This window comes from Homalodisca vitripennis, chromosome X (genome assembly GCF_021130785.1).
Source record: "Homalodisca vitripennis isolate AUS2020 chromosome X, UT_GWSS_2.1, whole genome shotgun sequence".
Lineage (NCBI taxonomy): Eukaryota > Metazoa > Arthropoda > Insecta > Hemiptera > Cicadellidae > Homalodisca > Homalodisca vitripennis.
In genome coordinates, this window is record NC_060215.1 from 119,733,179 (window position 1) to 119,750,771 (window position 17,593).

The 17,593-nt window shown below is 32.3% G+C and overlaps 1 protein-coding gene across 1 annotated transcript in view; it reads left to right on the forward strand.

Annotated features, from left to right (window-relative positions):
• Positions 1-17,593, forward strand: part of LOC124369843 — a 337,436-nt gene that overhangs the window by 275,047 nt on the left and 44,796 nt on the right. The window contains exons 7-11 of the mRNA XM_046827974.1: positions 5,972-6,112; positions 7,296-7,364; positions 14,634-14,699; positions 15,445-15,510; positions 16,649-16,717. Coding sequence (XP_046683930.1) covers positions 5,972-6,112; positions 7,296-7,364; positions 14,634-14,699; positions 15,445-15,510; positions 16,649-16,717 — 411 coding nt within the window. The remainder of the gene's footprint in view (positions 1-5,971; positions 6,113-7,295; positions 7,365-14,633; positions 14,700-15,444; positions 15,511-16,648; positions 16,718-17,593) is intronic.

Genomic DNA, 17,593 nt, shown 5'->3' on the forward strand with positions numbered 1-17,593 from the left:
GTTCTATGATGTTGACGGTTTCTAATTAACCAGTTGCAAAATTCCAATCGAAGAGGAGGATCTGTTGGTTGAATACTTTGAACTTGTTGTTTATGGTAAGGGAACATGCTATTTTTGCGCAAAGTTCTTCATACTTCAGACTGAGACACTGCGAATCGCCTAGAAAGACGCCGTGTACTGACACCAGGACTGCGTTCAGTAGCCATGATTATAGCCTCTTCCATATCTACATTATTCTGGGCAGGGCGATCCCGATAATTATTAATACTAGGAAGTTTACCTGTTACTCTTAGGGTACGAAATGATCCACTGATCGTTTTTGGGTTTGGAACTCTGCGATTAGGAAATCGTCTTCGGTATTCTGCAGTAGCAGCGGTTGCATTTCCGTCACAAACGCCTAAGACAAATACCATGTCGGCATATTCTTCCGTTGTAAATAACAAAGGCATTGCAATTGTGATAGTAAGTTACTTTAAAATACACTTCACTAACAAACGAGTAGTAAATTAATTGTATTAAATTGCACTCATTAAACTAGTACAGAATTGGTAACAAATAATTTTTTTTTTTTTTTTTTTTTTTTTTTTTTTTTTTTTTTTTTTTTTTTTTTTTATCTCTTTTAAGCCTCAGCTTTCAAGCTATGCTGGCTTCGATGTACACTGATTTATTACACTGGTATTTATTTTTGCAAAGTACTCTAATTTATTATTACACTGGTATTTTGCAAAGTACTCTATCATTCATGTCTTTGCCTGATTGGACCTCCCCGGGATTCGAACCCGTGATCTCTCAGTTAGAGAGCCGAGACTATAACCATTAGTCTGCGGAGGAGGACAATCAAATAATTTGGATTCCTCAATAAATTGCAGTGTATTGTTGAACAGCTGATTTGTGATACCAACTTATAAAAACATAATTTACCTTCTGTAAAGCTAACGTGACAAAGATATGTAGGTACATGATGTAACCATTTGGATAGTCCTAAAAAGTAATAGTATTATTGTTTTTTAGTTGAGCATTAATCTATTAAAATCGTATTTACAATTGTATGCTAATCAATTATTTGTGTACCTTATATCATTACATTACGGTGTTTATTTACTAAATACGTATTTCTTGCTTGGTAGAATGTTTGTTGTAAAATTAAATTCCAGAAACTAATACTTCGCTGTTAATAGCCGTGTGGCACATAATTTTATTCAGAATTAAATTTTCTGCAAGTTTTTTTGTAAAAATGTGGGTCTTCAATGCCTATTTAACAAAATAATTGTCCGTTAAACCTTAAAAAAGTGTTTTCAAAATTATTTTATTTCTGTTTTTTGTAGTATAAACAAAAAAACTAAATGAGATACAGCTATGAGATGAACTTTATTCAATTTCTCATCTAAAAATCCGTTAGAAAAAGTTGCATTCGCCTATAAATATCTCTTCATAAACACACGGCAAATCATCAATTGACCTCCTGCACACAATTTTTGGTGAAATCTTCAATTGGCCATAACCCAGTAAGGAAGCATTTCCGGACCCATGTTTATATGAACTTTTTTCTTTATTTTTTATAGTACAATCAGCTCAGAAAGTGCCGGTAACACTAACCGAATCACCCTGTATATATGGGGCTTCTGGCTCACTTTTGGAGGCAAACAGAAAATCAATGTATAATCCTATTCAATGTACCATAAATGAATCTGACAAATCAAACTGTAAATCTCAATGAAAAATAACCGAATCTAAAGCTGTTTTACTGAATTGTTTGCTTCTAATTTATTCTTAAGCTGTTTTAACCCTCAAAGTGCTACTATCGCACTGTGCGATATGTTCGTTTTTTTCATATCACAGACGAACGGTTCGCTCAATAACGACGTGGTTTATAAGGCTACATGTAGGAATAAATTCCCTATCAAGTAACGTAATTAGAACTATGTAATTCAGAAGTTTACGAGGAAGAGTAAGAAGAATAGTCAGCTGATTTCGATGCGTGTTTGTCTGTTACGGTCGTCTCGCGGCCGATGCTCTGTGACGTTATTGTTTTGCTTCGTTCTTTTGATTTGTAAGTGACTTATATTATTGTTTATTGAGTAATTATTTGTGCTATGAGTGAACTTAGTAATTCAAGTGCCATTAGGCGCTGTTTTGATGACGATTTGAGTGGAAATGATAGCGATGCAAGCAGCACCCCCACCAGAGAGTGACTCAGACTAATTTTTTTTAGTCTAATGTACATAAGCCATTTTTTTTTTGTATTTTTAATACTTTATCTGTCATTTTTCTTACTTTTACTCATATCAGTAACTAAATATGTGTTTATTTTGAGGCAATAATCACTATCCACCTACTAACTGCCACTTGTTGATGTGGTAAATATTTTAGTAAAATTTTTGCGAAAAAACATTGTTTTGTTTTTTACCAATTAGTATTGTGATATGTTGTGCAAAAGGTTAAGAAGTGATATTTTTCTTATTCAGCATTATATTTGGAACATTTTGCATATTTTTAGAACTAGGACTACTACATTTTGTAAAAACTATACGTCAAGGATTTTGAAAAATAAAAATATAAAAAACTACACAACCGGTTAGCAGTACCAGATTTTTTAATGATAAAAGATAAGCATTTTTATTTTTACTTGATCTTATAGAACATATGTTTGTGTAAAAAACCATATGTAATACATGCAATTTGAACATATGTTTGTATATAAAAAGTTGTTTAAAAAAGAAATGTCATATGCTCGAAAATGGCCTAGCACTTTGAAGTGGTTTAGTCATCACTTGGAGGGTTAATGAAAAATCTTCAAAATCTTTATTCTACAAAGTTTATTGTAACACATTCTTTAACTTTAATAGCCTTCTTTCCAAAAACAATCAAGTGTAATTTATAATTTTTATTCAATTCTTTAATCTTTTTTAATCTAAAAGGCTTACAAATCTCTTGGGTAAATTTACTTTAAAATCTTCCAATTCTGCTATGATTGTGCGCCCGAATTTATCTTTAATTTTCCCCAAATTCATGATTTCATACTTCTTTTTGTCTTCTAAATTTATTAACTCTTTATATTCTTTGAATTATCAATCACCAACCTCATTCAACTCTTGTAACAGTGCCATTTAATGCGAAAAACGTGAATAATACAAGAATACTTCTACAAAAAATTGGGTAAATTACACACTTTTAAGGTGAAAAATTGACATTAAATTTGAAAAACACAACAAAAACCATGTTTTGGAGCCAAAAACACAGTTTTTGTGGATCAAAATCACGGTTTTATTGTACATACATTCTAGTATTACAGTTTTTTTTTATCTATTGAATTATCTCTAATTATTGCGAATTTTTAGCTTAAAAGTTGATAATTTGAGCAAAATATCTCAAAATTCATTATGAAATCGGAATTTAGAAAATCTCCAATTAAAAAAAATTTTCTCTAAATAAATGGCGTGAAAAACAATATCATGTCTGTTTTGTCAGAAAGATTATCCTAGAACAAAACTATAATCTTTATAATTCTAAAATACATGACAAAAACAAGCAAATTTATGAGAAAGAATTGAATTATTAAAGAAATGGGCTAAAGAAAATCAAATTGTTGATCACTAAAAGATATACAATATAGAAAAATTAGGGGAGTTAAAGAAAAACTTTAATGAAAATAAGAAAATTCTGGAATTATTTAATGATGAAAAAAATTCGTTCAACCGTGGATAAATTATCCATTGAAACTAACGATAAAACAAGTCTGAAATCATTGAGCAAATAGATAAAACAACAAAAAACCTGTTTAAAATATCATTAATGTTAAAATGTTAGCATATTTACATGGTTACAAAACTATCAGAATGAATAACACTTAAACCAATCGAATAATTGATTCTTCAAACAAATAAATAGGATGTTCTAAGTTTAAAACTAATTTCGAGTTTTCTGAAGTTAACTTGAACAGTTTCATTTTCTATATTTAAATGGAGAAACTTGTAATAGTTTGCAGATATATTTTAACATAAACCGGGGAAAAAGATGTATAGTATGAAGAGATTAGGATTTCTAGTAAATAAAAAAACAGCACATTTATATAAACTGGAATGGAAGAGATATTACAAACAAACTACTTGGATATGAAGATGCCGTAAAATAATGTGATGGTTTAAAAAGTCTAAATGTAACAAAACACCTGAAAATAGTGGCAGTGAAAGAGAAATTGTTCTTTAAATAGAAGGCAGAACTCTAAGGAATAGGGCAATAAGCAGTGAGCACTGAGCAGAACTGAACGATCAGACATTATAACATCTGCCTCTATAGGTCAGAACTATGAACTTACTGAGAGTTAGTGAGTGAGACTGATAATGATGGGCTCTCAAGTGATATGGTAATCAATACAGGTAAAACCATTGTCTTTACTTACTGTTACTGCACTAACTTTGTATATTAGTCATACAGAGCTTACAAGATGGCTGAACACTTATGTTTATATTTTGACTATAGCTACAATTGAAAATCTTCATCCAGTAAACACTTATTCACTTAAAGACATATTTCACATCAATGGAAGCCCAATAAAAATATTAAAATATTTTTAGTCAACAAATAAACTTATAACATGATTTTTTTCATAGCCGTCTTAAGTAAGCTGCCAAGCTATTGGATTTATAAAAGTTTTCACTAAAAGTAACACTCATTTGATAATTATTGCATATATCAATCCATTGTAGTCCGGCACCTTTTTTAGCACTTCTAGGGGCATTGGAATATTTGGAAAGCGATGAAATTTAGATCATGGTTTTCACGGTTAAACCTCTTTGTACAGGACAAACGACTTAGAAAATAAATTTGGTCATATCTAACGTCTAATAATAAAAAATAAAAAAATGTTTGAATCTTGTAAATAGTAAAAATCTTATAAGACGAAATGAGAGAACATTTTATTGGAATATACCTAGATTGGTATTTATTTACTAAAAATAAAGTAAAATTATAACACACATAATAATTTAGTTTAAGATTTCTTTCAGAGTGACATAAATATTTATAGCCCTCAGATTCTAAACAAGATTTACACCAGTGATCTTTCTGCACTCAGGTGAGGAGTTTATTGTTAATCTTTCTGACTCATCTAAAAAGATTGAAATTGTTCCTGGCTGATCATTACGTATGTGTCTTCTGAGAATATTACCTCAAATCTAACAAACTGTCAAGGTGGAGTATGGTTACTGGATCTCTCAAACTTCAATCTCAAAAAAATAAAAATACTAAGACTTTAATAAAACTACTATAGTTGTAGTGACAATTTTCCCTAGTGAACTTTCTCTGCCATTATGCAAAGAATTTTATTGTTAATCTTTCTGGCTCATCTGAAGACATTGTAATCGCTCCTGGCTTTAGATACATAATTATTTGTCTCTTCTTAGAATATCACTTTTAGCTCATCAGACTGTCAATTTTTTGTGTGGTTCTTGGAAATAAAATAAACTAGCAACACTTTTCTATATTTGATTTTCTTTTTAGGGGCGAGTGATCACTGTTTACATCCTTCATAGCATATTATGTAATATTGAATGACCTAAAAGCGTGTATGTCTATCTGGAAAAGTTAAATAAATGTATTTGTCTACTACATAATACAATTATAATGTAGGAGAACACAACATAGTTTTCTGTGTTGAGAGTGAATGTTATATAGCATCTTGGTAACTATTATTAAGTCTGTAATTTGATATTCTTGTTAAATGTTATTTTTTGCAGAATTTATATCCAACCATGATACCTGCCTATGATCACAGAGGATACGGACATGTAGGTGTAGCTGATACTCTGGTCTGAGATAGAAATGTTATAATGATTACCTTATGTTAAATATATTGTTTGATAATATAGTTCTCTGTATTGGGAGTGAATGTTATATAGCATCTTGTCTAATGTTCTTTAACTTGACATTTTTGTTAACATTGCATGTTATTATTAAATATTATTTTTTGCAGTATCCAACCGTACCAATCTACAATGCCAGAGGATACGGACTTATACCCACCTACGATTCAAGAGGATATGGACCTGTACCTTACTATGATGCAAGAGGATACCCAACTGTACCCATCTACGATTGCAGAGGATACCAAACTGTAAGTGTAGCTGATAGTCTGGTATAAGATAAAAGTGTTGTAATGATTATCTTATGATAAATATATTATTTGATAACATAGTTCTCTGTATTGAGAGTGAATGTTATCAATAAATCAATCAATGAACTTTATTCAATAAAAGCACATGGTGCAACATGAATGGTGTCAATATATTTAAAAATTGTATAGAGAACTTAAAAAATGCTATTCTTGCTCTTAAAGAGTTAACATTTTTTTACTACTTAACATTCAATAACGCAATGTTATATTTGAATGTAACAATTTATAAAAAGTTATAACTTTAAAAATTCTTCAATTGAATCAAAAATCAAGGTATTTATTACAACATAAAATTCACAGTTGTACAACTATAAGTAATGTTGTGTGAACAGGTTGCTCGTCAATATATACAATGACAAGTCCAAATATCTGCTTAACTTCTGCTCTATTTTAAAGCAATAATTTTATGTTAAAATTCATCTACTTTTTGAATTATAATAGGATTTGTTTGAAAACAAACATAGCCAGTTAAAATAAGTAATTAAAGTTGCATGGCTTATTTCACACATCATAATTCATAAAACATTACATAACAGTTGAACAGTTAAATATATATTTGTAAATGATATAACATCAACAAACTAAAATACAATTACAACAAATAGAGTAGATAAATAACCTTAAAAACACAACTTAAAGTACATGAGTTAATGAACAACAATAAAAGGTTACTAAACAATCTTGAACACTAAACCAAATCAATTTAGTCAAAAGTGAAATGTAAAATAGCACATTTACTAAATACTATCCTGCAAAACTCGCTATAGTAAGTTTTACTCATTAGTACACATTTTACTATATTTTTAAAACCAGATTGAAATATTCTTTATATGATCAGGTAATTTATAGTAAAATTTAATTCCTTTGTAATTTGGTTAATCTTAAAAAATAATGTTAATTTTTGAATAGGGAATTGCAGCCTGTCTTTGCCTGACTATTATAATAATGTTCATGTTGAATATAAAGATAAATTCACTTGGTACTTTTTTAAATTGGTTTAAAATTTAATAAAATTGTTTTAATTTTTAAAATTACTACATCTATGAATAACATATTGCCTTCTATTAATGTCTTTAATTTTGTTGATAACATTGTAAGTTTTTAAGAAATTTTATTTTTGCAGCATTTAAACCCAACCGCTCCCGCCTACTATCCAAGAGGTTACCAACCTGCTCGAGCAGCTGAAACAAAGGTATGAGATAAAAATTTTACATTAATTATCTTATGTTAAATATATTATTAGGTTAATTCAAATGTCTTGTATCATAATTTGGCACACTGTAAATAACAGTAAAATTAACAGCAACTTTATTGGAAGGAATTATCAAACAGCTAAGCTAGCAAAGGGAGAGTTAATTATTGTGGAGTCAGTAAGTACAGTATTAGAATGAAAATTCTTAAAACTATTTAGAATGTGATAAATCTTTGATATTATGACAGATTTGAGTTGAAATTATCAATCCAGGGCTTTAACTACATTCATGACTAGTTAGGATCTATTCCCAACAGTAGAATAGTATGTTGCCACCAATGTTTCTGATTACACTTGTTTACATTAGTTGTGTGACAATCCTCATTAGGTTCTTTCATAATGTACTATCCATTGTGAAACATTATTGTATATGTATGCTTTGTAATATTTGATCAAATATACACAAAAACCCAGATTTGCACTAAAAATGGTTATACAAACCTATGTTCTACTCTAAATTTGAGTTGTTAGTCTATGGTTATGGAAATGTGGTTCTCCTTAACACATTCACTGCGGCAAAAATACGAGGAGGGTCACCGGATACTGAAAATTCTTTTTGTCAAATAATCTTACCTTGTGTTGATAGAAGACGGGAATGATGTTTCAAACTGCAATTCCGGGGATGTTTCCGTTTCAGAATTGACATCATAAGCCTGGACCCACATGTCACGTATTGACGGTACGCTTACCCTTGATGTATTGTCTGAAATGTAACCTACCCCTCCAAAGCACCATAGCTTCGTCAAGTGACAATTCTTTTTGAGGGTAGTACATAGATCTCATTTTATTGTTAACATACTCCACAACAAACTTGATTTTTTCAGTAGGATTGTCATGATCGGGGTAGTTACCACTTGGCCTACTGAAGTGTAGACATCGCAAGATTGAGAGAAATCTGTTATTCCATTAGTTGTGTGCTGTATTGTCACTATTTGTTTCCGGTCGCTTAAGTAGCTCTTGAACCATTGTAGTGCTGTCACCTTAATGCCGAAAGAACTTATTTTAGCCAAGACCAAATGATGATCCAAGCAGTCAAACGCTTTACTTAAGTCAAGAAAAGTAGTGGTGACATTATTTCCTTCTTCAATGTTATTGATTATGTGCTCTATTAAATCAATAAGGACAGTTGTGGTGGGATCTTCTAGCTAGGAAACCATGTCTTTCTGTAAGAAGATTGTTGGTTAGTAGATAGTTTAGTTTATCTTCTGGCTTATTACTTTTAATATATTTTTCTTGTGCCATCATAAATAGTTTTCTTACTTCTTCAGCTTCATGGTAAGATATATTTTTAAATTTCAGACATTTAGGCTAGCATCTTGACGTTTTTAAGGGACATGTTATATCAAGAGCTGACGTAAAGGTGCCGATCAATTTCGAATAACTTTCCTCAGCTTGATGTTCCTAGGAAAGCCTTTCACAGGATTGGTAATTCCTTTAGACTTGAGAGGTTCTTTGCATTTAGATGTCTCCTTGTCGATGTTGTTAGTTTTTTGGGCGGAGTTAGAATATTTAATTTGGTGAGTTGTCCTGTGTGGTCAGAGTGGCCCGAGCAGAGTATGTCAACTTTAAGGCTGTTATGGTCAAAGTTGGTGCAGACCACGTCAATGGATGATCTACAAATGCTGGAGATTCTTGTTGGTGCGAGGTTCAGTCTAGTTATCTCGTACAAAGCAAGGAAGTCATCAAGAGCCAACTTTTCTATCCTTGAACTGTCTAAGCTGTCTATGTTGAGATCACCGACCAGGCAAATACCACTATTATCATGAGGTATCCTGTTAAGAACAGTAGTCAGAGTAGCAAATGTATGGTTTACAGATTCACTGGGTGGACGATATACCCCAAGAATGTAAATGTGCTTCTTGTTTGTTGTGCTTACTTTGATCCCTGACATTTCACAGATTAGCTCTTCCAAGATTTTCTATGCCAAGACTCTTAACTTCGGTCCCAAAACTGTTGTGTTTATAAAAAGCAACACCTTTGAGGTGAGCTTCTCTGCTGAAAGCTGATACAAGGATGTAGTTAATTAGACAAGCCTCCTTAATGGTGTTATTATTTAAACCATGTTCTGTAAGTACTAATATGTCAGGGTTTGTAGTGGTGAGGAAATGGTTGAGTCGGTCCAGTTTGTTAGAAGGTCGGTCAATATTCTGATGCAGAATTATAATATTCTTTGCTGTTACTTTTTGGTGATTTAATTTTTGACTTTCATTTTGCATGGACTTTTGTGGCTTTCAGTCCAACAGAAATAGTATCAGTAGGATCTGAAAGTTTAGTTTTATCCTCATGTCCTGCTTCCTGCAAAGTCAGGTCTTCCATGGACTTTTTAGACCTTTCTATAGGTGTTTTATATTCTTCAATATGATTTGAGAAGAAGTCTTCTATGCTCTCATTTTTCTTCCTTATTTTGGCTGTTATGGGAGGGCCGTTAATGAGTTGAATGGGAAATCTAGTGCCACATTCAACCATTTGCATATCACCTGCAGATATGTTTGTATGAATCATATCCTGAGTACTAGCTTTGTACTTTGTAGCTTTGAGAGACACACTGAACACGTTCTTTTTTGCAAAGAGTTATTTATCTGGCCATTATTTGTGGTTTTGGTCATGAGGTCTCTACTAACTGAGGAATATGGATTTTTCTGTCTGCAATGTGGATATGATTTTATTATTCACTGGAATATTTAAACAGTTATTACAGTTAGAGTTCATAAAGTTGTCAAGAAAGGAGTTAGTGTAAAGTTTAAATTTGTTTATTTCCTCAGTAAAATTTAGCTGCTTTTTTTCTGCATCTTCCTCCAGCTTTGGCAACGTGACTTTGTTATCCAACAACTTCTGGTCTCTTTCATTCCCTTGTGTAATTAAATAAGCAATTTTTGTTTTTAGAATAAGAATTTCATTGTCTGCTTGTTTTGTGGTGGTAATTAATTCTGCTTCTAAATATTTTATTTTACTCACTAACTTGGTTTGTAATTCCTGCAGTTCTTTAAATCTAGCATCGCTGATTTTCTTTTCTTCCTCTGCCTGTGCCAATAACTCTTTCATATTTTGTTCCTTGATGAGGTTTCTGCTAAGGTAGTCATTCTTTTCAGAGAGGTCCCGAGTGTAGTCCGTTAGTGCTGCTATTCTATTTTCCAATTCTGCTAGTTGCTTTTCCATGTCTTGCTGTAATGAAGATTTAATATTTTTGGCTTCCCTAGGAATATAAGTTTATCGTTTTGCAGTTTGAGGTTATTAATTTCATTCTTCAGGACATTGTTCTCATTAAGTAGGGCGTTGCTGGCTTCCGCTGCCAAAGTCAGAGAAGTTTCAAGGTCAAGATCCTCAGATAACTCATATTCTCTGATTTTATCTTGAACATTGTTTACGACAGGTGTCATCAGTTTCTTCAGGAGCAACTTCTTGAGAAAAATTATGAGGAGTAGTTAAATTAGCATCTGTGATTGAGCCTATGGCTGCCTCAGTTTCTTGTAGCGCCTTATTAAATATCTTATTTTTTAAATTGTCTGTCTTGGGTAACCCATACACATATTTAAGTGTAACATATAGGAATAGGTCATTAGATTTTAAATTGGCAGTTTTGTTATCACCAAAAAAGAGAATGGTATATTTTACAGATTTTTCTTTGCCTTCAGCAGATATGTCTATCATTTTACCAGGCCAATGTGGGTAATATTTAAGTTTGGCAAAAACAATAGCTCCAATGGAGAAAGAGACGCTAGAGTTTACCATTATTAAACAGTGCTCTTAGTGGTCATGTAGGAGTTTGTCACTGTGATAAACTGTGACCAATTAAAACATTCACTGGGGATGTCAAAATTACTAGCGACAGAAAATGCGGGAAATTTTTGTTTTTTACTTACCCAAAACGTAGTCATTATAGCGAAAAGGGTTTTCCAAGGTATCCCGGAAGCTTCGTTGGCCAGAACAGGTGACGTCATGTCCATGCCGAGTCTGCTCGTCATCCGCACTGGGTGCCAGTCCCCGTGTTGTATGTGTTCGCAGTGCACTAGGTTCCGGCGCAAACACTCTCGAATTACTTGTATGTAGTACATGAATGACACGTAGATAGTACATCAATTACATGTATATACTACATATTAATTTGAAAAATATACAAAATCAAAAACAGTTAACACTCCCCCCTTCCCCTAGTAAAAATTAGAAGATAAAAACTATATACACCCCCACCCACCGCCAAAGACTAAAAACTACTTATTTGTCCTCGTGATACTTATCAAAGCAACTGAGTTCACACAGACCTGGTTCATCAGGGTACACTGCACAATAGTAATCTGTTTCCTTACGCTTGCCTTCTTGGTAGCAAACGCGGCACTTCCGGGTAACTGACTTGCCGTTTCCTTTGCGCTTTGTTAGTTTGGAGAGATGATGCATGCTGTTGCGCGTCGGTGTGATGAGCAGTGGGGCTTCCTTTGGAGGGAGCAGGTCTTCAAAAACACGAACTTGGAAGTCATACAGGGACAGTCTATCTGAGTTGTACATATTGTACAGGTAAAAAGAATTTACTACAACAGCCTGGAGAAAGTGCAAAAAAATTTTCTTGTGCCATTGCAGGGTCTTGCGCTTACAGGGGTAATAAGATACCATTTGGTCCAAGCGGTCAGTCTCCTTCATGTAAGAGTGGTAGTACATGATTGGTTTTGGCAGCTAAATTGTAGTATTTTTAATTTTCCATATTCGGACCATTGTGGTCTCACACTGAATTTGAATATCAATGATTTTACTTCACAAAACCACACAAACATACCCAATAGTATGCAGTTTCTTAAAGTTATTTTACCTAAACAAAAGGTCTCCAAGTTAACAGATAGATTGGGATGCTATGATTGGAATAATATTTTGAGCTCTGATGTTGTCGGTGCTCGGAATGTCTGTTCTGTCATTCTTTATATATTGACAAATAATATTAACCATTTCTCTAAACCAGTAAGAGTTAATTCCAACAGTGGTAAAAAAAGGAATAATGCCTGGTTCAATAATGAGTTAGCTGCTATGAAAAGTAGATTAATTTTCTTAGACGTCTTAGTTAAGAATAATATGAGAAATTTCCATGAAATTAAACAAACATACAATTACTTGAAGAATCATTACAGAAAAAGTATTAAAGAAGCTAAAATCAAATTTAATACAAATATAATAGAGAATAGTAGTAACAAATGCAGAGCGGCATGGAATATCATTAAAAGTAATAATAATGTTAGTACCGTAAGTTTAAAAAATTCAGTAATATCCCCAGACACTTTTAATAATTACTTTTTGGATTCAGTGGAGACTATTAAGAACAAAATAGGCACTGCCCCTTCTAACTCAGAGCAGCTGCTTGCGTCTGTTGAGAAACCTGTTCCAAATGTACATTTTACGTGGAATATAATAACACCACTGGATGTAATCAATGCAACTAAGCGTTTAAAAAACTCTAATTGTAATGATGTTTATCAAATGTCCAATAATCTTCTAAAACAAATCATTGATAACATATCTTTGCCACTATCCTGCTGCTTTAATCTTTGCCTGTTAGAAGGAATTTTTCCTGATGAATTCAAAATTGCAAGAATTAGTCCAATTTTTAAAAAGGGATCTAAAGACAAACCTGAAAGTTACAGACCCATTTCAGTTATTCCTGTAATATCAAAAATATTTGAGCTTTTAGTTTTTGATCAGCTAAGTGCCTATTTTGAGAAAAATAATCTTTTAAGTATTTCTCAATTTGGATTTAGAAAAGGTAAATCCACAGTAGATGCAATAGATAAGCTGGTGCACGAAGTGCTACTAGCATTTGAAAATAAGGTTTTTGCTCAGGCTACCTTTTGTGACCTGAGCAAAGCCTTTGATTGTGTAAATCACTCGGAATTATTGTTAAAACTTAAATACTATGGTATTCAAAATTTGCAACTTGAATTTTTTAAATCTTATCTTTTTGAGCGGAAGCAAAAGGTTCTAGTGAATAGTGATTGGTCACAGGTAGTTACAATTAAATATGGTGTCCCCCAGGGATCGGTTTTAGGTCCTCTTCTCTTTTTAATTAGTATAAATGACCTCCCTGCTTTTATTGACTGTAAATCAATATTGTATGCAGATGATACCACTTTCCTCAACATTAATTCAAACATTGATGAGCTTAAAATCTTGGCACAAAGTGCTCTGGATAAGGCATCGGATTGGTTTAAAGCAAACGGTTTTCTTTTAAATGAAGATAAAACCCAAAACATAATTTTTACTTTAAGAGCTATTGGTATTGATAATAATTTAGATAAATATTCAAATCAAGTAAAATTTCTAGGAGTTTGTTTTGATAAAAATTTAACATGGGGTTCTCATATTGATTACATTAGCTCAAAATTATCTAGGGTTATTTTTCTAATTAAAAAGCTTACTAATTGTATTGAAACAAATTATATTAGATCCGCTTATTTTTCTTATTTCCAATCAATTTTTAGATATGGTTTAATATTTTATGGAAACTGCAGCAGGATAGATGAAATATTAATTTTACAAAAAAGAGCAATCAGGATCATGTGTGGTGTTAGTTTTTTAGAACATTGTAAACCTTTATTTATAAACTTAAAAATTCAAACTATTTTCAACTTATACATATATGACTTAGTTTTGTATACTTTTCAATACCCTAACAATATTAAGTATGCTGATCATAGCTACAATACTAGGAGTAAGGCAAGTAGGCTTACTACAATCAATTTCTGCAGACTAAATAAAACCATTAATAGTCACCAGGTTGTTTCACTAAAAATTTACAACAAATTACGTAATTTAATAAATATATACCCTAAAAAAGTGTTTTGCAATAAATTTTATAATTGGCTTCTAAACAATCATTTTTATTCTGTAGATGAATTTTTTGCTGTATCCCATATTAATTTATAATTATATCTAAAGCTAAATAAGGATAATTGTTTATATTTCTTGGATGTGTTTACATATCACTTATATTTTAGTATGTAAACATGTATTTATTTATTGACTTGGCTACTGGCTGTAAAGTGACTTTGTCGATGAGTGCTAAACTTAGTATGACAATAAATAATATTATTATTATTATTATTAAGGGGTTTTCCCCTAAGAGATTGCTTTTAATAAAGAACATCTTGAACACAATCATAGTATTGAAATATATGTTTTTATTCATGTAGTTATTAAAATTATTAGTAATTATAAAATTGGATTATGTTACAGGTAACGGAATCTCTAGAAAAGTCTGACACAAGTGAAGAAACTCCATCTCAGAAACTAGACTTGACTGTAAGTTTATAGATACTGTTGTAAATTTCTTTGTTTCTTACCTTACAAATAGGTTCCAATATGTTTATTTCAATGGCTTTTTGTCTGATACACGTCTTGTTCAGTTAGGTGTTCCCCAAGGTTCAATTTTGGGGCCTACTTTATTTATTATTTATGTAAATGACCTGCCCTCTAATCTTAATGACAACAGTGTAAGCACCTACATGTTTGCTGATGACCTGGGCCTCAAAGTCTGCACAGAATCAGTTGATGATTGTAGGGAGATGCTTAGTATTAAAACTTCAATTGTAAACTACTAGTGCAGCCAACAAATTATGTCTAAATGAAAATAAAATCCAGGATTTACAATTCACCTTGTCTTGTAGGTCAAGTGAAAATGATGACTTGAGTCTTAAGTTTTTAGGTGTCTATTTGCAGTCAAACCTAAAGTGACAAACTCACATTGATTATGTGGCTACTCAGACTACAAGGGGCATCTTTTTGATTAGGGCTCTAAATAGAGTAATTTCTATAGATCACATGATGTGTGTATATTATGCATATATAAATAGTTTTTAGATAGTTTAAATAGTTTTGTAAATACTAGAACCAACTGTAGCATGTAAACCATTGAATAAGGGGTTTTCCCCTTAGAGATTGCTTTTAATAAAGAACATCTTGAACACAATCATAGTTATGAAATATATGTTTTTATTCATGTAGTTATTAAAATTATTAGTAATTATAAAATTGGATTATGTTACAGGTAACGGAATCTCTAGAAAAGTCTGACACAAGTGAAGAAACTCCATCTCAGAAACTAGACCTGACTGTAAGTTTATAGATACTGTTGTAAATTTCTTTGTTTCTTACCTTACAAATAGGTTCCAATATGTTTATTTCAATGGCTCTTTGTCTGATACACGTCTTGTTCAGTTAGGTGTTCCCCAAGGTTCAATTTTTGGGCCTACTTTATTTATTATTTATGTAAATGACCTGCCCTCTAATCTTAATGACAACAGTGTAAGCACCTACATGTTTGCTGATGACAACAGTGTAAGCACCTACATGTTTGCTGATGACCTGGGCCTCAAAGTCTGTACAGAATCAGTTGATGATTGTAGGGAGATGCTTAGTATTAAAACTTCAATTGTAAACTACTAGTGCAGCCAACAAATTATGTCTAAATGAAAATAAAATCCAGGATTTACAATTCACCTTGTCTTGTAGGTCAAGTGAAAATGATGACTTGAGTCTTAAGTTTTTAGGTGTCTATTTGCAGTCAAACCTAAAGTGACAAACTCACATTGATTATGTGGCTGCTCAGACTACAAGGAGCATCTTTTTGATTAGGGCTCTAAATGGAGTAATTTCTATTGATCACATGCTGTGTGTATATTATGCATATATAAATAGTTTTTAGACCTATGGAGTTGCTTTGTGGGGCCATTCTCATTTTAGCAAAAAAGCTGTTTGTACTTCAGAAGAAGGCAATTAAGATAATTGGCAATGTATATAGTAGAGAACATTGTAAACCTCTTTTTGTAAATTTTAATATTTTTACCCTGCCGTCCATCTATGTTTTAAATGTATTGTTGTATGTTAAAGATAATTTATTTAGACTTAGCAACCAAAGAGATGTACATAATCATTTTACACACAATAAAGATAGCTTAAAAACTCCTAGATGTAACTTTACTAGTACTCAATGCAGCTTTCAATACCAGGGTATCAAGCTTTTCAATGCTCTACCCATGCAAGTAAAGATCATGAGCAGGACTAATTTCAAAAATACCATAAAATATTGGTTGTTAAAATCTGCTATTTACAGTGTCGAAGAGTTTTTTCTTGTAGTGCAAAATCTCACAAGCTAGTTTAATGTATCATTATTGACATTGTTATATACATTCTTTGTATCCTGACAATAAATGCTTTGATTTGATTTGCTATAAACTTGGATTACGTTACAGATAATGGAATCTCCAGAAAAGTCTGAAAAAAGTGAAGAAACTCCATCTCAGAACTGGTACCAGATTGTTGTAAGTTTATATTTCATCATAGAATAGGTCTATTTCTATAGAATAGGTCATTTCATCAAAATAGGTCTAAAAATAGGTCTAAAAACACATAGTTTTTAGATCTATGGAGTTGCTTTGTGGGGCCATTCTCATTTTAGCAAATAAGCTGTTTGTACTTCAGAAGAAGGCAATTAAGATAATTGGCAATGTACATAGTAGAGAACATTGTAAACCTCTTTTTGTAAATTTGTTTAGTTGTCTATTTGCAGTCAAACCTAAAGTGACATACTCACATTGATTATGTGGCTGCTCAGACTACAAGGGGCATCTTTTTGATTAGGGCTCTAAATGGAGTAATTTCTATTGATCACATGCTGTGTGTATATTATGCATATATAAATAGTTTTTAGACCTATGGAGTTGCTTTGTGGGGCTATTCTCATTGACAATGCAAAAAAGCTGTTTGTACTTCAGAAGAAGGCAAATAAGATAATTGGCAATGTACATAGTAGAGAACATTGTAAACCTCTTTTTGTAAATTTTAACTCTCTCCCGCTCCCATTGTTTCCAGGCGCTCATGGTGCTTCTAACCTCAATTAATTCGCTCTGCCGGTCGGGCTCGGTCAAAATACGAGGCGTCTCAACTTACATATGTTATGTCATTGTAATTAACTATAATTATATATATTAATTATTTTACTATATATTGGTTCAATGAAGTTGATTGTACGAGACCAGGGAGGGTGCACACGGACAGCAGGGCGCCGGGTTGTTTGTTGCGCAGTTACTTGGTGAAGGTCATTGTCTGGCTCGCCGTCACTGCCCCTGCCACTGTGATCACTCCGAACTACATCCTCAATGCCACCAACCACTTCACAAGCTCTGGTACATCACTAC